Here is a 25,401-nt window from a genome sequence, read left to right on the forward strand (position 1 = left end):
TTTGAGCAGTACTCACCTCCATTGTCACTCATTAACACAGCTGGAGCTCTCTGGAATTTGTTCTTGACCATGGCAATGTATTCCTGGAGCTTGTCCACTGTCTCACTCTTCTCTTTGAGGAAATACACAACACAAAATCTTGAAAAATCATCCAGAAATATTAAAATGTATCTATTCTTTCCCAGTGAGGGAACATTCATGGGTCCACATATGTCAGTGTGCACTATGTCAAGCACTTTGTTGCTTCTTTGTTCTGCACAACGTGGAAATGAAGGTTTTACAGCCTTCTCAGTAATACAGCTTACGCACTTTGCTGGAGCTTTGTTGCTCTGCTTTACCTGCAAACCTCTTACAAGATTTCTTTTCTGTAGATCCAGAATGAGGCCGGCGTCCCTGTGTCCTAGCCTTTTGTGCCATAAGTCCAGATCCGCTTCATCCTTCTGGCTGGAATGTGCCACTTTTGCAGACTGGTTCTCTGAAAGATCAAGCTCATATACACCATTTATTAGCTTTGCTTGAGCAAACACTTTGCCATTTCTAGTCACTTTACATTCTCCATTTCCAAATGTGACCTGGAAACCTTTCTTGTCCAAAGTGGACACGCTGATTAAATTGCAACTCAGCTCTGGAACGTACAAAACTCTAGAGATTGTGTTCTCAATGCATTCATTGTTTATATTGCATTTCAGGCTCATGGAACCTGCACCTTTTGCTTTAACAATGTTGCCATCTGCAATCTCAATTTCAGATCCTTCTACATCATTTATCTCATTAAAATAGTCCTTTTTATATGAAAAATGCGAGCTCGCTCCTGAATCAATTATCCATTTATTACGTCTATTTTCACAATTCTGGACAGTTAAATTCCTTTCTTGCAGTAGCCATGTGCATTCACATTTCCCCTTCTTTTCCCCTTTTGGCTGAAAGAGGTGGGGTTTCTTTGCTTTAGGAGCTCTGCAGTTCTTTGCAATGTGTCCTTCTTTGTTACAATTGAAGCAAATCACTTTCTTAGGCATCTCTTTGGACTTTGTACATTGCCTAGATGCATAACTGCTGTCCTTGCTTCTAGCATTCCTCACCGGAGATTCAGCTCTATCTCTGCATTCTTCTTTTAAATAACCAATCAAGTCTTTAAAAGTCAGACCTTGTCTATGATCCATCAAACTTACAAATGTGCTAAAGCGTGGTCCAAGTGATGATAACAAAAATGCTATCTTTGTATCCTCATCAAAAGCTTTGGGAGTCAGATCAATTCTTTGAATAATCTCAGTAAACTTGTTGATGTGCTCTGTGAATTCCTCTTTTGAATTCATCCTCAATCTGGTTAATTTACACACCAAGTTTCTGAAGCTGTTTATGCTAGATTCTCCATACACGCGTTCAATATCTCTTAAGATTTGAGATGCATCATCTGTACTATTTATTAATGATAGCTGCTCATCACGAAGTCCACTCAAAATTATGTGTCTAGCTTCGCTGTTCATGCGTTTCCAAGCACTTATCTTGGCTAAATCTCCCTCAGACGATCCCGTAGGTTGAGGGTTTAAAGCTTCCAAAATATGCTTATAATCTAAACATGCTATCAAGCGCTGCTTCCAGTGTATGAAATTGTATTCATTCAGCACAGGCATTCCAAGCTTTGCATCACTATCAAAAGCTGCTCTAGCCATCTTAAAATCCAAAATTTGAAAATTCTTCAAAATTTCAAAATTTCTCAAAATTTTAAAATCAAAATCTCAAAAATCTCAAAATGCAAAACAATTCTTCACTGCCTTGGGTCACTGTGAACTCTGAGGGAAGGGGGGGGGTTGCTTAATCCCCACTGCACAATGGAACAAAGGACCATGTGCTTACCAGGAAGTTAACTCAGAAAAATACTACTCAACTCAAAATCACAATCCAACGCAATCCTTCAAAAATACGCAGAAATATGCAATACTGGGCCCATAACCCTTTGTGGGAATGTTCTGGGGTGCAGGAGAGGATATATTGACTAATTATATCCTTGTCCAACTTGTGCTAACAAGTTCCCAAAATATCAGCAGAGTTTATAAACATTCCCCTTTAAGTGCGCAACGGTAACGCTTGCACGGGTTCGCTAGAACCTCTATAATAATTACCCTGGTAATTTCCCCTTTAGTTCCCTCTTAAAATACAAGACACGACACAGTCTTTATAAAAGTATAAAAGAGTTTACTCACGTTCTGTTCACAATGTGATCCCAGAAGGCACAGCTTAAAAAGGTTACATACATTTAGGATCTATCTTATAGCAAGATAGGCCTTATCTCCTCTCTTGGCTGGGAGCCAAGAGAGCATCCTTAGATGTTTCCTCATCGAAGTAAAATGGCAGAGAGAGAGATGGCTGCCTGCCCTGTGCTTTTTGTCATTACCTGCACAGGTGAGGCCACACCCACCTCTGGTCACATGTGGAGGAAGTCCGTCCCCAGGAAGTTTACCTGCTTGCTGGACAGACATCCCCCCATGTTCTAACATGTACACTCTAGGAATGTTGTCATTGACTGCTCCTGTGTTTACATCCCACATATATGGCCCATTATTCTCTACCCAAAAAGCCTATGATATTGCAAGTTATATTCCCTAATGTTTCTTTTTCCAGGGACCTAAAGGATTCTCTGGCCCTACTGGTCCTATTGGCCCAGCTGGGCTACCTGGCTTTCCGGTAAGTCACTCTTTCTGTTTGCCCTCCTTGCCATTAATTATAATGTTTCCTGCTATAGTCATTTTGCTATATTCAATTTTTTTTGGGTCAGTTGTTCAGAGCTATATTTTTGCTACTATTGTTGGTAGCTTAAATTTTTAGGTTTTATCTTTATAGCAGTCCATAATGTTAAAATAGTTTCTTTGAGAAAACACTCAAGTGCAGTTAATGAATGATCGATCGTGGAAATGAAGCCCCTCCCTCCTTTCCCCAGAGACAATGCAGCAATTCATCATTGAGGCCGAGATCCTAAGTGCACTTAACTAGAGTTTAGTTGTATTGCTGCTCTTTGAACCTGTGAATGGTTTTAGATTTTCTATGGAGCAGAGTAACCAAAGTGATGCCCTCCAGATGTTGTTGGACTCAGCTGTGCTTCAGTGGTCCTGCTCCTATCTCCAGGGCTGCTTTGGTGCCATGGAAGTTGCCCTGTGGTCATCCCGGAGGGCTCCGTCTCTTCCCCTAGGCTAAGATCTGTATGGCGTTACTGGGAGCTGTCATGAGGAGACTTGGAACGAAGTGTCATCAATATACAGATTACACCCATCTCTGTCTCTCTGGTCCATCTGAATTGGGAAAGGTGGTTGAGGTGTTTGACTGCTTCATGGAGGTGGGGATGGGCTGAGTATGGGCCCAGTAAACTGAAGCTGAATCCTGAAAAGACAGAGGTATTAATGTGTCCCAGGTCCTCACTTTGCAGAGGTGATGAAACAGCCTATTCTGGACAGGGTTGCACTCCCATGGATGCAGCAGCTCTGCAGTTTGCGGTCGCTCCTGGATTGAACACTGTCACTGAGGTCTAGGAATACCTTTTTCCAGCTATGACTGGTTCACCAGGAGAAGCTTTGGCCATGGACACACACACACCATTATTTAAAAGTTAGGGCAACATTTAGTGGCATGAGTGAGTGGGGAGGGAAGAGGTCATTTCACTTCCCACCAGAATTAGGGGAGAGATGTGTCATCTGATCTCACCCGTTGATTCTCTGTGCTTCTGTGCTTACATTTGCAGTATACTCTACAATAAACAACTGTTAATTTTAGGATAATAAGACAGACACCCACCCTTCATTTCTTTTTGTGCCTGTCTTTGCTGCTTCTTTTTCTGTTTTCATGCCCATTCCTTTAAAAAAATTGACATCCCAGCCAAGTGTAAATTCCCATATGTAATTTTTTTGGGTTTTTGTTTTTTTTTACATTTAGGGGCCACCAGGTCCACCTGGCCCCCCAGGTCCTGTGGTAAGTATGTTTGATTATTGACTTGATTCTTGGATTTTAGACATTTCCATTCATTAGATAAGTAACATTGTTGTTGTTTTTCCTTGCATCCTTTAAGCAACATCAAAGCTTTCGGATGAAATATGGTCGTCTAGCTTCAGGCATGCTTGGAGGAAACTATTACATATACTTATCTGGATCCATTTCAGCCTGGCTTCAGACCTGGGCATGGTACTGAAACTGCCTTGGTCATCCTGGTTGATGGCATTTGCTGGGAGAGAGATGCAGGAAGTTCAACTTTGCTTGTTCTCCTTAATCTCTCAGGGACTTTTGACACTGTTGACATGGAGTCTCTGGCAGTACTGTGCTTCAGTAGTTCTGCTCCTTCATCCAGGGCCATTTCCAGAAAGCAGTCAAAAGAAGCTACTATTCGATGCCATGAGAACTTTTCTGTGGTGTCCTGTAGGTTCCATCTTCTCCCCATGCTATTTAAGATATATAGAAAGCCACTGGGAGCTGTTATCTTGAGTGTCAGCAATATGTGGACGGCACTTAACTCTCTGTTCCATCTAAATCAGGAGAAGTCATGGAGGTGCTAGGCAGGTGTTTGGAGGCAGTGGGCCTGGATGTGGGCCAAGAAATTGAAACTGAACCTTGTAAAGGCAGAGGTGTTTTGTGTTCTAAATTCTCAAGTCCAAGAGGTGTGAAGATGGCTTGTACCGTGGAAGGAGCAGGTTCATAGCTTGGAGGTGCTCCTGGATCCAGCGTTGTCACTAGAGACCAATTGGCCTCATTGGCTAGAAGTGTATATTTCTAGTTCTGGCTGGCTTGCCAGCTTTGCTCCTTATGGCCAGAAATGACTTTGCCAGTAGCTTTCAGATTGGATAATGGCAATGCTGCTCTTGAAGATGACTCAGAAACTTCAGCTGGTCCAATATGCAGCGGCCAGATTACTGGCTGGGGATGCCTTTGGGACTCCTATAACCCCTGTTTTGAAACAGCTATACTAGGCCCCCATCAGGTGTTAAGGCCAGCAGAGGGGGCCCTCTTTGCAGTTCTACAGCTCCCAGAAGCTCAAGGGGTGGCAGCCCAGGACAAGGCATTCTCCATGGCAGCCCAAGCTGTGGAATTCCCTCTCCACAGAGGTGCATCTGACACCTTCACTCTACAGCTTTCAGTGAATGCTTGACCCTGACCTTTGACACCTGTGACATGTGTTTTCAGGACCCAATCAATTCCTGTTTCTGCCATTTCTTTTAAATGGCTTTAGTTCTGAATTTTAAATCGTTATAATAACCCATCCTGCAACCTTCTGGTGAAGGGGGGGTAATAAGTAAATGTAATAACAAGAACACCGTGCATTAGTTATTTTAGGAGATTCTTGATTTGTGGTTTTTTGCTCATTTTTATACAAATCTGAAACAGGTTTATTTTTCATAATACATTGCTTTCAACAGGGTAACAGTGGCCTAGTTTTCCAAGGAGAAAAAGGAGCAAAGGCAAGTTCAGTTTATTTTGGCTTTGCCATGTGATGATATTTGGAAATGCGTTTAGGCATCCGGCTAATGGTTATCCCAGCCATTTAATCCCCAGTTAGGAACCTCATTTGATTCATCAAACGAAAGGAGTTACTCAGGAGCAAATGTGTCAACAACCCTAACCATTTCCAGTGGTTGGTCTTGAAACCCTAGAGAGCTACTGCGAGTCAGATCTAATACTACTGGAATCAGGGGCGGAGTAAGGGGTGTGTGGTGGGTGCAGGTCGCCCCTGGTGTCACAGTCTGCCTGAGCTATGCATCTCTCCTGGGAGAGACGCTGTGGCTTGGGCGCGCACAGGCTCCGTGCTGCCCAAACGGTCCACCTGCTGCTTTCCCCCCAGCTGTAGGGCGGCTGAGTGGGAGGAGGCAGGCGGACTCCGGAGGCCCCATGGTGCGCCCCACCCCATGACCTTCCAAGGAAAACCCAAATTGCCATTTACTCCAATTGAGTGCTAAAGGGTGGATGGAATTCCCCAGGGGGAAAGCAACAGGACCAGAGGAAATATGGATAAGCCCTGAGTCAAGAGTAGCTATCCATTCAACTCAGGCCCCACTATACATTTCAAACAGTTTCCCTCAATGTCTCTTCCAAAACTCTTAATTCAAGCTTCATTTGACTGAAATTTGGTTTCTATAGCAGCTGTTCTGGAGAGACTGACCCCATTACTATCTTTCCCCCTGAATATGATGAATAGAAAGTCAGATCCAAAGTTGTTCTCCACTGTAATCCTCTTTCCTTGATGAAGCAGCCTTAAGAATACAGGGAAGGGCTGCTGCTGAGTGGCAGAGCAGCTGCTTTTAATGAAGAAGGTCTTCATTTCAGTCCCCGGGCATCTGCAGGTCAGGGTTGGGGAAAGGCCCTCTGCCTGATACCTTGGGCAGCTGCTGCCAGTCATTGTAGAAATACTGAGCTAGAGGGATCAAGGACCTGACTCATTATAAGGCAACTTCCTATGTTTGGTCAGCTGGGTTGAGCCAAGGGTTCAGTCTAGTCCAGCACCCTCTTCCTACAGTGGCCAACCAAATGCCTGTTGAGTGCAGAAACTTCCCTTTGCTATCTTTCCCAGCAACTTGCAATTCAGGCTGCTATCCTGTACCCACGGGGCTCTTTACCAAACCAAATTTCGGGTGGACTTTTCTCACCTAGAATATCTACCAGTGTTCATAACCAACAACACCCACTCAGCCCCTTCTAAGTTCCCCTTGCACTCAGCATGTCTTTTGACAACTGATGTGTGATTCCAGCTTCTGGGATTTCCAAGCTTTTTTTTCCTTTTGGCTTTAAAACCCCTTGAATGTGCTTTACCCATGCAAGGCATACATTCTAAATTGCCTCATGCCTCATGCATAACCTTTTGCCCCAATAGGGAGATGTTGGGCTTCCAGGGCCCGCTGGTCCTCCACCTTCTACAGGGATCCAGGAATTCATGGGATTCCCCAAAGGACAGCAAGGAGCTAAGGTTTGTCTTTAACTTTGGAATCTCCCATCCCATGTTTAGTGTGAAATTGGGAGAACCCACTGAATTAATCTTTTGGTAGACTGGTTCTCTGGCTTGGCCAGATGATGTTGATGCTTTGAGTTGTGGCAGAAGTCAGACCAAGCCAAGCCTGAAGGTTTTGTTATAGGAATTCTAAGGTCTCAAATATAGAATAAATGTTCATAATTGTACAAGGCAAACACACATACATAAGTATAGTGTCTGGAATAGTAAGGAGAGCAATCCTGAAGCCATTTTGACTCTCCCAAATGGACCCCCAATATTTCTCTGCATGGAGAAAGGAAATGAGAAAAGCTTTCCAAATGTCTTGCACCTCCCTTCAAATACAGTCTGGCAAGTATCTGTTAAGCTGAGCAAACTATCAATATGTGTAAGAGATTCAGGAACTAAAGTATTTACCATCTCAAAGGAATAGCCAGGCTACCCAGAAAATACAATCAAGTAAGGCATTATCAGGTATCCTGTCAGACAGGAAAGAAGCAACACTCTCAAATTTCTGCTGGAGACCGCCTCCTTCTTTGATGTATGTATGATGTTTTGGGGGCCTAGTCTTGGGCTACAGGGTAGACAATTTCAAAAGTCTTTATAGGGGCTTGCACACCATTGTTCTGGGTCTCTCCATACTCCTTGCAAGGAGGGGAGAGAACTCTGTTGCAACAGAAAATTTAAGACCTGCCTTGTGCATGCATTAATCAAAATGCAAACTCAGAAGAGATGGTCTATTTACCTTTTTCCACCTCTTGGTTCTTTATTGAACTGATGCACTGAGAAATCCTTGATTCAGCACTATTTCGGCACACTCTCTTGTGATAACTGGCAGGAATTTGCTTAGAGGTTAGAAGCATCCTTTTGACCTTTTGTTCCCCAGGGAAAAAGCCAAGATAACAATGTGTCTCATGCCCCTAAGGTGATTAAAAATATTTATCAGCCTACTTTGAAATTAGTTATTCAAAGAGGGAAGAGACAATTGAAGCCAGTTATTGTGGATGCTCGATATTTATTCAGCTCTGTGAATGATTAACTCACTTGGTCTGATTTCCAGAAGCCTTGATCAATGATTTCCAACACTGTTTTCCCACCACCACCAAGGTGACCTAAGCATTTTGGAACATTTTTTTCTGGTTGTTTGCTTGTTGCTGAGAACTTAAGCTTTCCCAGAAGAGGAAGCAGTCAAAAGGCTTCCCAAGATTTTAATCATTAGTTTGGGAGCGTTGACATACCACATGCTTCTACACAGAAACCCTCTGAATCGTGAAACTACAGTAACCCAGGTGGAAAATGTAATCTCTTAAGGAAGCAAATAAGGGCAGTCAAATAGCAGCTTTCGGTTTTTATGATGCATGTTTCGCCAGTCATTATATTTTCAAGATGGGTTCATGTGTATTTGCTAAAACACAAGATGAAGTGACTGAGTATTTTTACAGATTATCTGGGATTAAATTAGGCCATCTCAGTTGATTTGGTTAGGCAAGATGGGGCTAGTTTTTTAGTTAATGCTAAACCAGAGCTAAATGTTATGGGCGCAAATCTAGGTTATCCTCAGGTTCATGTACGCCTTCCTTTTCCAGTGCCACAAGCAAGGAGTTTGGAACTTTTGCTTCCATTTTAGATTAATTACTGCTTGCCTGTCATCCACACCCACCAAACTGCTCTTAATGTTAGCGAGCCAACTTCAAAGGATAGTTTAAAATGCTGACTTGTCACAACAAACCATAAGATTAAACACAGTTTAGGGCAGTGTTTCCCAAACTTGGGTCTCCAGGCTGTTTCTGAACTACAACTCCTATCATCCCTGGCTAGCAGGACCAGTGGTCAGGGGATGATGGGAATTGTAGTCCAGAAACAGCTGGAGACCCAAGTTTGGGAAACACTGGATTAGGGTTTGAATATTCTAAAATGGTTCCCATTTCCTTGGAATTGCCAGTATTTTCTATAAATCCTCTCGCATCTTTTTTCAGGGTGTTCCTGGTCCTGAAGGCTTTCCTGGTCCTCCTGGGTTTCCCGGTCCTCCAGTAAGTTTGTTTATGCCATGGCACAAGAGTTTGCTATGTTTCTACTCCTCTAGTTCTTTTAATACAAAGGGCTTATAAAGAAGGCATAAAGCCATTGGGGAGGGGGGTGATCAGCATTTATCCAGACGTTGTTGGACTCCCAACTCCCAACAGCCACAGCTGGCATGGCTTCTGGTCAAGAATGGTGTGAGTTGCAGTCCAACAACATTTGGAGGTTTCAGAGGTTTTATACAGTGGTATAAAATAAGTGAGGTGCAAGAGCCACTTCCCTACATTATCTCTTTGAAGTACTTTGAAGTGCATCTACATGGTGCAATCTCCTGTTGCTGCTCTCCAGCAGCTGAGCACTGACTTGCTAGTCTTCCCCTTCTCCCCACTTTCTTGGGTGGCCATGATCAAGTTCCACAGACATTAAAACTTAGTAAATCTGATTCCATATAATCTATAAGGACTAAATATTTTAGGAAATTTTACAACCCCTTTACAGTCCAGTATAAATATTTTAGGAAAATTTACAGCCTCTTTAACAGTCTAAGGAACACTAAGGAATAAATATTTTAGGAAAGTTTTGAAGCATGAGATAAATTATCTGAATTGCATCAGTGTTATGAGCTTTCCTACTTACTATGCCCAAAGACAAATATTCTTTTTGGCTTCTTGGGTTTGTGGTAGTAAACATGATCTATGCTTTGTTGAAGAAGGGAAATGCTCTTTTTTCACACATCCCATTTTTTCAGACCAAAGAGTCATGCACAATGCATGTGGGCATTCCATATGTTCAAGAGCTCTTCCCTTTGCTTGTATGAGCCACAGATAATGCCAGATATATGCATGGGACCCTTGCTGCATACTGTGATGCGGCTTTATGCTCAGCTGTGCTCCTGAAACATTAGGTAATGGAGCAGGAAGTCAATGATTTGCAAGGGTTTTGTATGACCAAGTTACCTGAGCCATAGCAGCACTGGTGAGAGAGGACAGCTGAAAGCTTTTCACCCTTTCTTGAAAAACTATAAGTCACAGCCATCCAGTGAAGTGGAATGTTGGAAGATTCATTAGAGACCAAAAAAAGAGAGTAATTCTTCACACAGTGCAAACAATGGAATTCATTCCCACAAGAGGTACTGATGGCCACCAATTTGGATGGGTTTAAAAGAGCATTAGACAAATGGAGGAAAAGGCTGTCAATGGCTACTAGCCATCATGGGTACAGTTTGTTCTGCCTCTGTGTTGGAAGAAGTATGCCTTGCTAATACCATTTGCTGGTAATCGCAAGTGGGGAAAGGGCTCTTGCACTCAGATAAGATATGTGGGAGGTAGAGCTTCCTGTATTGCTTAGCTCCCTTGCTGTACAGCAGAGGAAGGCAACATGATGCCTCCCAGATGTTGTTGGACTACAGCATCCATCTGCCTCAACCAGCATGGCCAATGGTCAGAAATATGGGAGTTGTACAGTGCAGCAACATCTGGAGGGCATCCTGTTGGCTACTCCTGGTATACATGTAATAGTTTTATGGTTATGCCTTAGAATATCCTCTCTCCTTCCCACCTGCATCCCTTTCCATTTCAGCTCCCTGCCACTGGAAAGCCCTTTCATCTATTAATATTATTTCATCTGACGTTATTATCTGACGTTATTACAGAGGCAGAGGAATCCTAACCCTGCTGATGAACAGTAGGGCAGAATGGAGCAGTGTCCAGGGAGGAAATTGGGAAGGAGATTTTGTTCTGTTTATCTCTTTGCCAGCTTCCCAACTGAGTAAAGCTGGGACCTCCATCACTGTAAAGCCCTCCTCTCCACCAGCAGAGACTATACGCCAACCCAAGCCAATATCATGGAGTGGGATGGAGTTCCACTCTTAGGGTCCTGTGATACATCTTTTTGTGTTTGCTTTTGGTGGTCGACTCCTCTTTCCTTTCCTCCCCAAAGTGCCTTATTGTTACCTTTTGGTTTTCCATTTTTTTGTATTTGGGCATGAAGAAATCCCAAGCCTCTTTGCTAAGCTACATGAAGCCTCCATTCAGGTTAGGAGGGAGAAGCTAGTTCTGTAGCTGGCTGATATTCTGTGAGGCTCTTTACCTAATATGAGGTGAACTGTGTAAGGTTCACACATATGCCAAGCGTTACTCAAGCCCTCTTCAATGTACAGAATTGTGACATGGACTTCGGAATTTGTTCAAACACAGTTTCCAGTTATATCCAAATAGGGAAACTGATTTAATCTCTGACTGCAAATCAGGGTATCTACAGGTATGAATTACAGATTTGAACTACAGATATGAAACCAAATTGTTTCTATCTGTAACTTCAATGAAAATATCTGTGCCCCATTGTTTCTCACATGGAGATCATTTGCTTTCTATATCTTGGGCTTGCATTGTGTTTTTGGTTTGCATGCTGAGGTGTGGATTAATCCAAGCGTCTTTGGCCATTTCTCCCCCTTTCAGGGCTTTAGGATTTTCGGAGAAAAGGGAGAAAAGGGTGTACCTGGTTTGCCAGGGCCAAGGGTAAGTAACTTCACAAAATCCATCCTTTGCTGTTATGGAAGGTATCTTTGTGGGGGTGGAAGTGAGTGGTGTCACTGGGCTTAGCAGGCTTGGTCGGCACTAGGGGTGTTGTGGGGGGGGAGGGGGGTCCTGACTAGGCTGTCTTTGGTTCCACGCAACTCCTGCTTTCACTCCCCACCCCCTAGCAGCACTGTTGTCCCAGCTGTCAACTTGTGGCCTGCCTTGGCAGCAGTACTATAACAGCTGCTCAGCTCCTGGCTGGTTCTAGTGCCAGCACCACTGGATAATCCTTCCCACAAGTGAGATTGGGAGTTTAGCAGCAGCAGTGCCATCTTGGAGACCAAGTGGTAAGGAGGAGCATTCCAGAGTGTGTGAGCCCTTGACAAAGCTATGGAAAGGGCCATGAATAAATGGTAGTTCACATGCTTTGCAAATGGTTCAACCCCTGGCATCTGCACATAGTGCTGGGAGTGACAGCAGCCTGAAACCCTAGAGAGCTGCTGCCAGTCAGTGTTGACAGTAGGGAGCAGTAGGTTTGGCTCTGAGGCAGCTTCCTGTGCATCTGTGTTCCTAAATGCCTCCACTACGCTAAGTGTTCATGGTGCTTAGGGTTAGTTTGCAGTGCGTTCACCATTAGTCATGTCTTTTATTACTTGGTTAGAAGTATATTTTAATACTTACTTGATTTCATATGTTTTTAAGCATTTTAGGCTGCAGCCTGAGCTCCACTTAACGCCAGGCTGCAAGGGATTCAGACTGAACAGTGGTAGGGCTGGGTGGTATATCAATATATTGTCCAAAACCAGTTTGAAGCCCATATTGTGATATCGGTTTCATAATTTTTGACCTGGCAATGTATTGTGAATCGTGTGTGTGTGTGTGTGTGTACGTGTGCGCACACTATGAAAATATCACAATGTAGAGGAGACCATGAAGCCAGCCAATGCCTCTACATAGCTCTATCCTTATTTCAGACATCGTGATATAGCAGTATATTGCAATGTGTAGCTGGTGATATATCACAGTGTTGAAAACCAGGTATCGCCCAGCCCTAAACAGTGGTATCCTTTTGTTCTCTTCTCCTCTCCTGATTAAGAGGGCCTCTCAACTGCTGCTGATCACAAGGGCAGATGGGAAGCCAGCTAGTGGTGTCCTTGCCAGTGGAGCCTGATAGAACACTCTCCCCTGGGATGGGGGGAGATGAGTTGGCATGCAGTCCACTGCATCCTGAGCTGGCCTCACAATCTGTGCTTGCCACCATTGGGCCTTGTTCGAAGGTGGCCCAGGGATCAGGCCCAATCTGCCTGCCCAACCCCCTGCAACCCCAAACTTTCAGGTACTGCTGCTGTGGGCGTCTGGGTTTTAGATTCAGGGGTGGCGCCATTGCTCTACAGAGCCCCAGTGGTTGCCGCAGGGAGCCAAACCATTCCATTTAGATAAAGAATAAATGTCCAGTTGACCTGACTTATAACGCCAGCAGCAACTCACTCCATGTGTGTATTTTCCTTAAGAGTTAAAATAAATAAATAAATTCCGAAACAATACAAACATGCTCCCTTACGCTCCCTAAATAAAGCCTTTGGCTTGGATCCTAAGAAAAGTTAACTTTAGGAAGTTCAAGGAAGGACAGTTTCCTTCCCCCCCTGCAGCTACTTCTGACCCCTGAAAAGCCCCGCCAGGAGGTCAGGGGCCCTTCTTGAAGAAGCCAGGAGGGAGGAATTGATGGGAATCTCCTCTTTCAGTTAGCTTTTCTTAGGATTCAAACCTAGTTGTGGATTATTCCTTCCCCAACCCTTCCCTAGGAAGCTGTTGTTTCTTCGTGGTCCATGTGTTAACCTGGACATATTCGAAATGTAATCCATACCATAATTTCTACAGTTCTGTGAGTGGTTTTGTAAGTCTTGAACAGTTTCAATTCATGATTTTGTAGGATGGCAAGTGGGGGAGGGGGGTAATTCTCCTTTGGCCACCAAGAGTCATGTCCTGCCGGCAAATACCAAAAACACCACCTAAACTTGAGTGTGGCACAGGAACTTTATGTAGCTAGCCACTGGTGTGAATACATGCAGGTCACGCTATCTGAACGCAGTGCATTTTCAGGAAATGGCTTGCTAGGTAAGTGTGAGTGTTCGCATAACGAGTCAACAATTTCCATTAATCCCTATGGGGAAATTTCTAATGCGTTCCTGACTACTGAATTTTGATCTCAAAATGACGAGAAAGCCCAGGAAAACCCTTTGAACCCTTACAAAAGGCAAACAAGGAAGGGAAAAAATGCTCTCTTATTGTTTGATCTCTTCCCCTTCCTCCTCACTCCCACCATGATTTCTGGCAAAATGGCTGCCATGGACCACCAAAAAAGGAAAGAAAGAAAGAAAAAAGGATGGCTTATTTAAGGCTGCTTATTTGTTTATAGTACTGCACACAGATCTGGCTGTTTGGATATCTGCATCTGCGGTATGCATAGTGAGGTTTGGATACAAAGTCTTCATGTTTGGATAAGTGATTTTTTTTGTATAATGAGCATTTGGATAGTGGGATCTCCATGTAATAGTAAAAGTCAAACCAGAGTCAGGCAGTCTCTTGAGGCCTGCAGAAATATTCAATACTAACTTTTGCCTTCTTTCTTTTTAGGGAGATATGGGATTGAAGGGATTTGATGGAGGCCTAGGGAGACCGGTAGGTAGTGACTTCAAATCCGACCATGTGCCGTACTGGCAGCCACTGGCAAAATGGTCCTTTTTGGTGGTGGCCCCAAAGCTGTGGAATCAGCTTCCAAGTTCTATGCAGCACATCCCAGGACTTTGTGCCTTTAAGCAGGCAATGAAGACCTTCCTTTGCAGGCGGTTTTTTGGCTGTTGGGAATGATTTGGTCTGGATTTCCTGCTTCAAGTATGAGTTCAACTAGAAAACCTCAAGGAACACCCCCACTCCCCACTATGATTCTATGTTGTCTTTATGGTCAGCTCATTGTGTCAACCTGTGATTGTTGTAATGTCCTTTCGCAATGTTACTGCTGTATTTGCACTTTTAATTACAAAAATAGTAAGCCACTCTGAGAATAATAGTTAGAAAGCAAGCTATAAATTTCCAAATAAATACATAATGAATGTATTTCTTTCCAAATGTGAATGTTGTTTCTCAAAGCTGCTTACAATCCAATCACCTAATATATTACTAGTAGCAATAAAGGAGGCTTCTTTTTTCTGCCCCCTGTATCCTCTTCTTCAGTGTTGTTCTTGTGCATAAGTTAAGAGCTACAAGCTGCTGTTCTGCATGCCGCCATAGAAGTGGGTAGAAATGATCACAGTTTTCATTAATAATAATAAATAATAATAAATAATTTTCATGCAGGGCTTATCAGGTGAACCAGGATTTCCGGGACGGGATGGATCACCAGGAGGAAAGGTAATTTCCTGAACAGAAACAAGAACCGCAAGTGCTGATGTTTAAGATACATGGAGCAAACAAAAGCATTTGGGCATCCAATACAGTAAGCCTGCAACTTATGCACATTTAACTTGTGCACATTCAGCTTTATATGCTTAGCTTTTTTTTTTTTAAGGAAAGCAGGTGGGCATCTGGGGAAAAGGATTTTGGTAGTCCCACCTACCATTGACTGTATTTTTGGCTGTATGAGATTTTGGCTTTAGGCACGATCCCAGAATGTGAACCCCGTGTAAGTTGCATGCTCACTGTATACTTATAGCAACAAATGCAGTTCTCTGTCAATCTATATGTAGCCAAAATGGCACCATCCATGCCTTAGGGGAGGTGAAGGATCAGTATTGGGGCATGGAGCAGGGACCAGGTTTTGAGAAATACCCCCACAAAAAAAGTTTTAAACCCACCTCCCAGGATAGAAACACAGTGAAATAAGGGTTGAGTGGCCCCAGAAACTGGGGACAGTGGGATGGAATGGAGTATCCCGAAAAGGGGTGCCACTAGCCAGCTGTAACATTGAATAGGAGCACTCCATGCTGTAACTTTTTGTTGTCAGGTCTAACTTGCATAGGTCTGTGTTCATTTACAATCCAGCTCACAAAACAAATCTCAAATGCCAGAACAGCCATTGCAAGAAGAAACAGAATCCGTTTCAAAGAACTGTATTTGTAAAATATTTCAAATTCTGCTATTGGCAACTGTAATCATGTTGCATGTATGACATGCACGCATACACACATTTCATGTATACATATATATTGCAATTCATTTTCAGGGTGACTTTGGGGATGTTGGTCCACCAGGTCCTACTGTTACTGTTGATGGAGAAGGTGCCGTGGTCTCGGGTGCGTTTTTCTTCTTCATTCTCTTGCAAAGGTTTTGATATACGATACGCCTGCATCTTGCACCCATCTAACTTGAGAACTTTCAACTATGTGAGATTTCAACTATGTGCAGGCAAGGTGGGGATGCTGTTGTGAGAACTTGTGGGAAGCCAGATTGTCCCGTGAGATCTCATGAGACCATCCCTACCGGTCCCAGAGCTGGCACACTGAGCAGGCCTTGCCCAAGAAGCAAAGCTGAGTGTTTAATTGCTATTTTCCTGCTGGATAGCCCCAAGTGGATCTGGCACAGGAAAAGCTTTTAAACTCTGTACTTTCCTTTCCAGGCAAGGCCTGCTCAGTGTGCCAGCTCTAGTCTCTCCCTCCTTGTGGAAGGCAGGCTAGCTAGCTGCCAGGCAGGGCAAAGCATAGCACAATTTTGACTAAACATAAGGTTGCCAGGTTTCAAAAAGTGAAAAGCAGGGCACCCCAAAAGTTGGGGTACACAGCCACTGACACAGACATACAACTTTTCATCAATGGTCCTCTGATGAGGCTAGATCACATGTTACAGTTCATTTTATACAGCAGTTAAACAGTTTGCACATTATAAAGCCCACTCATGTGTTTTCAGAACATTTTTTTAATTAGTTTTTATTGGGAGGTTTTGTGTTACAAAGCAAACAGATAAACAACAGCTAATGTGGGATCAAAAGGGAAGCAGCACAGCAATCACATGAAAGCCTCGAGTCGAAGACTTGGGAAATGTGGCTGTCAGAAATCAAAACTTTTATTATTGAGCCCCACCATGGAGTTTCCAAGGGCTAAACGTGACCTAAAGATGCAAGCTGTGATTAGATGTGCTGGTGTCTATAGTTCCATCCTAACTTCAAATGAGTGAAGATTCCCCGCCCAGACTTCCTCACTCATTCTGAGTCAAGTCAATATATACAGAAATGTTAGGTAGGGATGGTGCCAGCATTTATTATTTATGATCATCAAAAAAATTATATTCCGCTTGCTCAGAGGGGGAGAATGGGAAATTGGGAATTGTTCGTTTGCATGCATTTTTTTTTTAAAGGAAAAGAAAGTTGATTTAAAAGGCAACAACATCACTTAGTGTTGTGGTCTTGGCCACGATGAGTGAACATGGTGATTTTGGTGAGATGAATGCAGGATAGGTCTGAAGTCTTTTCCTGTTCCTTTTGTTTAATGCCAGGACCTCCTGGAGAGCCTGGGACACGCGGAACCCCCGGCGCTAGAGGTGACCAAGGGTTCGATGGTTTACCAGGCCTTCCTGGCCAAGCAGGGTTTCCTGCACTTACTCCAGGTAATCCTGTGGAGGATCCTTGCCTTCAGATGCAGAATTCCAGTGGTATCTGGACTCTTTGCTTCCTCTTCTTTTAACTGAATAATCTGCATGGTAGCTCAAGGGAACAGAGTGGCTCCCCTGTAAATAAAGTTTGCAGAGTTTGGGACTTTTTAGTTTAGAAAGAGAAAGAGGGGATGTGATAGAAGTTTATAAAATTATGCTTGGTGTGGAGAAAGAGAAGTTTTCTCCCTCTCAACACTAGAAATCATGGACATACAATGAAGCTGAATAATGGAAGATTCAGAACAGATAAAGGAAATGACTTCTTCATTCAGAACATAGTTAAACTATGGAACTCAGTCCCACAGGAGGCAGCGATGGCCACCAACCTGGATGACATTGGAAGAAGATTAGACAAATTCATGTTCACTTCTTTGTTCTGTATAGTTTAACTGCTCACAATCATAGACGAGCATTTTAAGAGATTTGCATTATGCGTTGTTTTAGTTTTGACTTTCAGGTGGTTTTAATCTGTTTGCATTTCATTTTGCTGTTAAGCAGCTTTGAGACATTTTCTTTCTCTATAAAGTGACTGACAACTGGAATAAACAACAGCAACAATCCTTTTAATGAGTATTTGTAAACTACAACTCATATTTTTTTTAAAAAAAGATTTATTGGGGTTGTACAATGAAACGTAATAAGAGCCAGTGATCAACACTGAATCAAATGAAGTCTCTAAAACACTTCACAAAACAGGAAATGTTTCTGGCATGCGGCAAAATATTAAAATTGAAGCGGCCTGTCTGATTTCAAGTGTTCTGTGGCACACCTGCTCCCATGCTGAAAAATTTCGTTTACATGGAAACAAAACGAATTTGTGATAACTGGGGGGCAGGGGTAGTCAAGAGGGCTTCTGCAGGTGATTGCAGTGATCTGGACTCTGTAGAAAGGATGGTATAGCTCCCTTCTTTCTTCTTATATTCCTCTTCTTCCACTGTTAACTCCTCCCATTAGCATTTCATCAGTTACAAAATACTGTGCAATAGAGGGAAGTTTCTTGCTCCTCTTTTTTTTTTTTTTACAGCAGTTAAAAGAATAAAGATAGATATTAATAAGCAGATAATTTTATAAAGTGTTAATGACTGGAAATGTGAAACAAATCTTGTCTGTCTTAGGTTCCCCAGGTCGTATGGGAATCCCAGGTGATCTGGGACCAAAAGGAGACGTAGGAGACCCAGGCAGAGAAACAATTGGGTTGCCTGGTCCACCAGGCAGAGATGGAGATCCAGGTTTGCCAGGTCCTCCTGGGTTACCTGGGCCATCATGTAAGTACATTACAGTGCTCAATTTTTGTACTGCATGGTGTAGTGGCTACAGAGTTGGACTAGGACCTGGGAGTCCAGGGTCCTAGTCCCCACTCAGCTGTGAAGCTCACTGGGTAACCTTGGGCCAGCCACTGTCTCTTAGCCTAACCTACCTCACAGTGTTGCTGTGAGCATAAAATGGGTGAGGGGTAGAACCACGTACATCGTATTGAACTCCTTGGGGGAAAGGTATCAGATAAATATAAATGAAATGAAATATTCAGCATAAATGTACTCCCACTCCTCCCCATGCTGTGAAGAAAAAAGTGAAAATCCCACAGTGCTGGTGAAATGTTGCATATTCTGTCGTTCATGGCCTTGTGGTTTTCCACATTCTTCCACCCCACAAATTCACAGTGTTTTTATGTTTGTTTGTTTCAAAGTATTTCTAAACTGCTTAATATGTTTTTAAAAACCAAAGCCGTATAAAAACAAACATAACAGAAATTCTTGAGACAACAGTCTCAAGAAACAGTAATTTCCTAATCACATCTTCTAGTCCTGTGGGTCAAGGAAAGCCCAGGCAAAAATATTCATATTTACAAGGCGTCTGAAGCAACTGGTGGATGATGCTTCAAGTTTGGGAGGTGAAAGGGTATCTCATAGTACAGGGGCAGTGTTCAAAAATACTCTTTTGGTAGTGACTGCCCTGTGATATGGTGAAGGGTACAGTTTGATCAGTTAAATTTCTACAGATTATCCCAAGTGATCTTACAGGTCTATGCAGGGACAGGCAGTCTTTCAAGTAAGCTTGTTCTGAATTGTTTTATTCCAAATCTTCAGTTCCCATATTTACTTCGGGAGCAATCCTTGCTGGAGAACCCGGGGAGACAGGAACCCCAGGACAGAGAGGGCCACCAGGACTGTTCGGGGCAAAAGGCTACAAAGGTGAGCAGATTTTCCCTGGCCCTTGTGCATTTTCACCCAGATCTCACCAAGAATTGAACATCGCATGGTCCTTTTGTTCATGGAACATGGTGACTGCAGGTGGGGTGGGATGAAGAGAAACAATGCATTTAGGAAATTTGGAGGAAGAGGCATAGCTTTTTGGTAGAATGTGTGCTTTATATACAAATGCCCCAGGTTTAATCCTTGGCATCTCCAGGAAGGGCCTGGAAACACTTGTGTCTGAAACCCTGAAGAGCTGCTGCTGGTCATTGTAGACCATGGGCTGTATCCATTCTCTGTCTGCTAGTACAAGGGGTCTTGCACAAACAGGTGTGTGAGTTTTAGTGTTGCACAGCAGAAGACTCAAGAGCAACAGCTGTGCTAGCGGAAGCTTTGTACAACAGCTTCTGCAATCTATGGTGCAACAAAGTTACTAACAACATGGAATTCTCTTGCACAACATGTCCCACTAGTGGAAAACATTTAATCAGTTGGACAAGTATATTGCTAAATGGCTTTAACTTATCACTATGTTGGATAGAGGCCCAGATATGGGGAAGCTGTGACCCTCCATATATTTGCTAGACTAGAGCTCCCATCATCCCTGGCCACTGATCATGTTGGCTAGGGCTGATGAGAGCTGAAATCCAACAACTTTTGGAGGGCACTAGATTGGGGAAGGCTAGATGGACCAGTGGTATGACAGAATATCACTGTGAATTTGAAACAACATGTTTGTGTGTGGTTTATAACTTCTGCAAACTTCTGGATCTTTGGAGAGTCCAAATGATTGCATTATATTGTCCCTTTAAATGCATCTCCAGAGAAGAGATGTGGCGCTTCGCGTGGAGAAGTTTTTATCACTGTCAACAGCTTTTCCCAGCCTTGCTAGGCAAAACTCCAACAATGGGAGGAATTAGACAGGGACCCTTAAAAGTGCAAAGCAGGGTCTATGTCAGAGAGCTTAAATGCCAATTAAGGTGAAAGAGGTGGGGCTTCATATGCATCAGGAAATGAAAATCATGGGGAAGTGGAAATATGGTCTTAATTCTACCATCATGCCAAACCATGGCTAGCAAAACATAACCATTGTTTGGTTTGTTCTCTGCTGACCACAGTTTATTAATCAGCCAGCAAAGTAGAATCAGAAGATATGGTTTGAAGTCAGTTTGCAAACCCAGGTTTGTGCTAATCATGGTTTGAAGTGATGTCTGAATTGATATAAAGTTATGGTATTCACACTCCATCCAAGAAGGATTTTCACTTGGGAATTCGTGTGTTGAACAGATGTGAAGACAAAAGCAGACAAGTAGCTCTATAAATCGTGGCTTGTTTGGTGGATGTTGAGAGGCTCTAGTCATGGTTTGAGTTCTAAACTGGTTACAGAACTGAGCCATTGTTTCCCAGGTGAAGCTGGAGATTGTGCTTGTGATGGAGGGATCACACGAGCAGGCTTGAAAGGGGAGCCAGGTGTCCCTGGTCAGCCTGGAAGACCTGGTGAACCAGGCCCAAAAGGACCTTTGGGAGATCCAGGAGATGGTGCACAAGGGCCACCTGGTCAACCGGTAAGTAAATGTTCACCCCTAAACATTCTCCATGCTTCCCACCCAGTCCTTTGTTACAGTTTCCTAAGAAGAAGCATCTGTATATCTCTTTGCTTGCTAACTATTTTTTCATTTGTTTGCATCCCAGGGTTTCTTTGGTCAGCCTGGTCTTCCAGGCCTCAAAGGAGAGAAAGGAGAACCGTATCTGTCCTCAGGCAGAGGCACCAAGGGAGATCCAGGCAATGTCGGCCCCAGAGGGCCTTCAGGCGAATCTGGAGTTCCTGGTAGGGATGGCATACCTGGTTTGCCAGGTCGACCAGGCCCTCCAGTAAGTGTTTTTTCCATCTGCCTGGGCATTACAGCCCATTATTGTTACAACATGCTGTGTTTGTGATGTCAACAACATGCCATGCACCGTACAGAATACAGAAGGGGTGAAGTCCCTGACAAGAAGGCTTTTCAAGGTTGGCAGAATCAACAGACCTGGGGAAAATATCTGAAGTGGCTTGGTGGGGGAGCCTTGCATGGAGGAAAGTCTCTAAAAAGCCCATATTTCTGTTTTTTGCAAGGGTAGCTACCAAAGCAACTGGATAGGCAATATGGTGATCAAATGCTGAACAGTTGTGGGCTGTAATTTTAACCACAGTTCATCTATATGTTGGTCTTAAAGAGTTGTAGAAAAGGAAAATTCCTTGGTCTGAGTCATTCTCTTAGTCCAAGCAACCATGGAGGAATGTCAATGTAATATTCAGAAAGCCAGCATTCCTTCTAAAGTAGCCTACAGGAAAATGCAATCATCTTCATGGGTGATGGATGAGCTCTCTCAGATGTGGATAATAATGCTTGGAATAAACTAAACTACTTGCCAAAATAATTGGAAAATGGTTTTGCTGAATATCAGTTAGTTTGAATTAATCTGGAATCCATTATACACCCCACTAAAGTTGTGATAGAGACCAGTCCCTACCACAGTGCCCACCTTTAAGAACTTTTCACCCTTTTAACAGTGATTTTGCATGCTCCCTTCTTCCTTCCTTCCTACCCACCCACCCACCTGGCTGCTCCTGGCAACTGAAGAACATGGGGAGGTGGGGGTTTCTCACTCCTCTCTCTGGCAAACCATCATGTGAGGTATAAATAGACCTGGGAAGCAAAGGTTTCCCAAGAGCTACTGCAAACGTCAGAGATCCATAAGACCACAAGGAGGATGAGAGTGTGGGGATTGGTTGGTTGTAAGGAAGGAGATGAATTATTCTCTAGTTCAGATTAAAAACTAAGCCAGATAACAATTTGAGGGGTTGCGGCAGTGGAAGACAGGAGTGCCTGGCATGCTCTGGTCCATGGGGTCACGAAGAGTTGGACACGACTAAATGGCTAAACAACAACAAGTTTTCGTCTTGTATTTAAATTATGAGCTGCAGTAAACTTGGATTTTTTCCAGTCAATAAATCCAATCTTCTCTTACTTGGAGATTTTTAAAAATCTATTTTTTTGTTTGTGTTTAGGGTGATGGTGGATTGGGCTTTCCAGGAGACAAAGGTTTTTCAGGGTTACCTGGTTTGAAGGGTCGGCGTGGAGAGAGTGGTCTTCCTGGAGTTGGTTTCCCAGGCCCAGCTGGAGTTCCTGGGCCTCCAGGTGACCCAGGAATTGACGGATATCCAGGGCAACCTGGTCCCCCAGGTGCTCCAGGTAAGTTATTTGGGGTTACTCTTTGAAACAGTAAACAAAGCCCATGTGACATTTATTGCTGAATGCCAACCAAATTTCTAACTTCTCACCTTACAAGCAGATTTTGTACATATATGGTGGAAATGATGGAAGGCTAGTAGTTATTTCAGGATGGTGACCTCGATTGCAAATGAAATACTTGGGATAGGGTTGATAGAAGATTCATTGTTATGTCTTCTAAATAATGTAAACGATCATAGGATATAAAAAAGTATTTAAAAAGTATATTCACAGGTGCTACTTCGGCAAGGATCTCCTTTGCACACCTGGAAAAGATAGCTGTAAAGCAGGTGGGGAGCCTTTCACCCTTCAGGTGTTGCTGGATTACAACTCCCATCATACCTGGCCATTGGCCATCATTGCTAAGACTGATGGGAGATGTAGTTCAGCAACATCTGGAGGACCTAAAGTTCTCCACATGTGCTGTAAGCCCAAATAAGAAAGAAATAGGGAGCAAATGGCATTTGTTAAATGGACAAGAATGTTACTGTATAGAGAAATAACAAAAAGAAAAATCAGATGAGTAGAAGTTAGTTGTGCTGTGTGTGTGTGTGTGTGTGTGCGCGCGCGCACACGCAAACTGCTTTGCAAACAATGGCAGGGCAAAAGAGTGTGATAGGGAGCATAGCACAGAGGGCAGTGTCACACGCCTCCTCACCATGGCCTGTAGAAAGAGGGCAAGTGTCAGGCCACTACTGCTCTCCCTTGGTAGCTGTGGGTCAGTGATTAGTACCAATGGGTCCTTGTCGGGTGCCAGGACTTTGGTCTTTTCCAAAAGGATGCTGAACCCTGATTCCAAGCCTAAGTGAGCCAAAACAGGTTTGAAAATGTTCCTGCTGTTGAGGAGCAGTTTCTATGTTCATGTTTGAATCACTTTGGAAAGTAAAACGAAAAGATCCTCCCTATTCCTAGGTTCCAATGCCACCTTTTCAGAGCAATTTTAACAATGGCGATGTGTTCCTTCCTTTTCTTCTGCTGCTTTTGTTTTGTTTTTAATACAATTTCTAGCTTGTGCCTATTTTAACATTTTGTTTATGGAGAAATACATTTCATCTTGCAGCTTTTTTAAAAAAACTGTGTCAAGCAAAACAGGCTTTCATATATTTCTCTGCCCAAACCACACACACCACTCAAAAAATATTACTTCCTATAATCACAAGGGTCTGAAGCTTTATTAATTTCCTCTCGACTTGATCGACTGCCTTTGTGGCCTGTTTGCAGTACCTGTGAATATAGGAGAATTATGTTTCAAAGGAAATGACTCTTCGACTTGCGGGTTATTCTTTTGGCTTTATGTTTTTATTTTTCTCCTGCCTTTGTTTTTAACCTCTCCTCCTTTGCTTAACCGGTATAGGTGATTGCTGCTGCGGTGAGGAGGTTGGTAATGAAGTCTTAGACGCTCAGGGAGGTGAGAGTGAGGCCAGTCATGAGACTTGTGATGGGAGAATTTTCTTCCTTTCCACTGAGGCACACAGAGAAGCATGTTGCACAATATTTTGGGAGGGGGGCAGGGACACACTTGGTGGTTGCAGCAGGCTGATGGGGATACAGCCAATGGAGAGCTTGCTTTCATGTGCTTTTTCCCTGCCCCCAAATCACGTGTTCCCATGCTAACCCTCTGCTTCCTTGTGTCTAAGTGTTTCCACGTCTTTGCTTATTGCATGTGTTCCTCACAATGGCAATGGAACAAGTTGATATATATTTCTCTTTCTCTTTGGGGAAGGACCACAGCTTGATGCAGAGCACATGCTTTGTGAGCACGTTGGCATCTGCAGGGAGAGCTGTGAATGCCCCCTGTCTAAAATTTTGGAGAACTGCTGCCAGTCAGTGTACAAAGTACTAAGCAGCATGGAACAATAGTCAGACACTGTATAATACAACTCCTTATGTTTCTGTACTTTGAGGGAAGAGCCATATCTCCATGATAGAGTACATAGTTTCAGCACTTTTTTCTGGGGGTACTCAGGGGTAAACAGTACTGGTATGATCCCCCGCCTAAAAAAAATGTTAAAGTGTGGCAGTTACTGCAACAACTTCATGGTGAGTACTGGCACCTTAAAAAAAAGAAAGCACTGCATGTAGATGTTGAAGGTCCAAGGTTCAATCTGCAATACCCCCTGTCTGCAACCACACTGTAGAATGAGCAGCGTTCAGCTAGATAAACAAATGGTCATGACAGCTTCATGGGTTCCTGTGTACCTCGGGATATTATTATTATTTCAATGGAGATTGAGGGGGACCTTGTGGTTGTTTTTCCTGATCAAGAATGTTTACTTGAATTTGCCCTTTATCTCAGTCTTCTTCTTCTTCTTCTTCTTCTTCTTCTTCTTCTTCTTCTTCTTCTTCTTCTTCTTCTTCCTCTTCTTCTTCCTCTTCTTCTTCTTCGCTGCTCTAGAGACAGCATCCTATATCCCAGACACTGGCTGCCTTGAGGCATTTTGTGGGGAAGATCCAGACTGCATATTTTAAACAAGCCCTGTTGCAGCTGTTGTGCAAGGCAGATTTGTTTCTCAGATACTGAAAATCCTAAAACACTTTGCAGGAGCATTTGTATTTCTGTGAAACAGAGGGTGTTTCCACGTGGAATTAACCAGACAATTAACTAGTATGGTAAAGAGAATGTGGGGGCAAGGCCTAGGATCATTTGGTCCATCACATGGGGCCAGGAATGGCAGATCTGTGGCCCTCCAAATGTGGCCGGACTCTTAGATTATGAGACTTGGAGTCCAGTATCACTTGGAGGATATAATGGTTCCGCCATCCCTGGACTGGGCCATTCTCTTTTGAACACATATCCTCCCCACCCT

The 25,401-nt window shown here is 43.4% G+C and overlaps 1 protein-coding gene across 3 annotated transcripts in view; it reads left to right on the forward strand.

The window, feature by feature from the left end:
• COL4A6 (collagen type IV alpha 6 chain) overlaps positions 1 to 25,401 on the forward strand; it is a 176,534-nt gene that overhangs the window by 116,291 nt on the left and 34,842 nt on the right. For 2 of the 3 annotated variants that reach the window (XM_077922416.1, XM_077922415.1), the window contains exons 10-25: positions 2,620 to 2,682; positions 3,922 to 3,957; positions 5,394 to 5,439; positions 6,846 to 6,934; positions 8,932 to 8,985; positions 11,431 to 11,490; positions 14,125 to 14,169; positions 14,845 to 14,898; positions 15,710 to 15,779; positions 16,975 to 17,085; positions 18,246 to 18,395; positions 19,218 to 19,322; positions 20,730 to 20,887; positions 21,015 to 21,194; positions 22,372 to 22,555; positions 23,949 to 24,002. In XM_077922416.1, coding sequence (XP_077778542.1) covers positions 2,620 to 2,682; positions 3,922 to 3,957; positions 5,394 to 5,439; positions 6,846 to 6,934; positions 8,932 to 8,985; positions 11,431 to 11,490; positions 14,125 to 14,169; positions 14,845 to 14,898; positions 15,710 to 15,779; positions 16,975 to 17,085; positions 18,246 to 18,395; positions 19,218 to 19,322; positions 20,730 to 20,887; positions 21,015 to 21,194; positions 22,372 to 22,555; positions 23,949 to 24,002 — 1,459 coding nt within the window. The remainder of the gene's footprint in view (positions 1 to 2,619; positions 2,683 to 3,921; positions 3,958 to 5,393; positions 5,440 to 6,845; positions 6,935 to 8,931; positions 8,986 to 11,430; positions 11,491 to 14,124; positions 14,170 to 14,844; positions 14,899 to 15,709; positions 15,780 to 16,974; positions 17,086 to 18,245; positions 18,396 to 19,217; positions 19,323 to 20,729; positions 20,888 to 21,014; positions 21,195 to 22,371; positions 22,556 to 23,948; positions 24,003 to 25,401) is intronic. The other variant, XM_077922418.1, reaches the window with a different exon arrangement.

This window comes from Podarcis muralis, chromosome Z (genome assembly GCF_964188315.1).
Source record: "Podarcis muralis chromosome Z, rPodMur119.hap1.1, whole genome shotgun sequence".
In the NCBI taxonomy this organism is placed as follows: Eukaryota; Metazoa; Chordata; class Lepidosauria; order Squamata; family Lacertidae; genus Podarcis; species Podarcis muralis.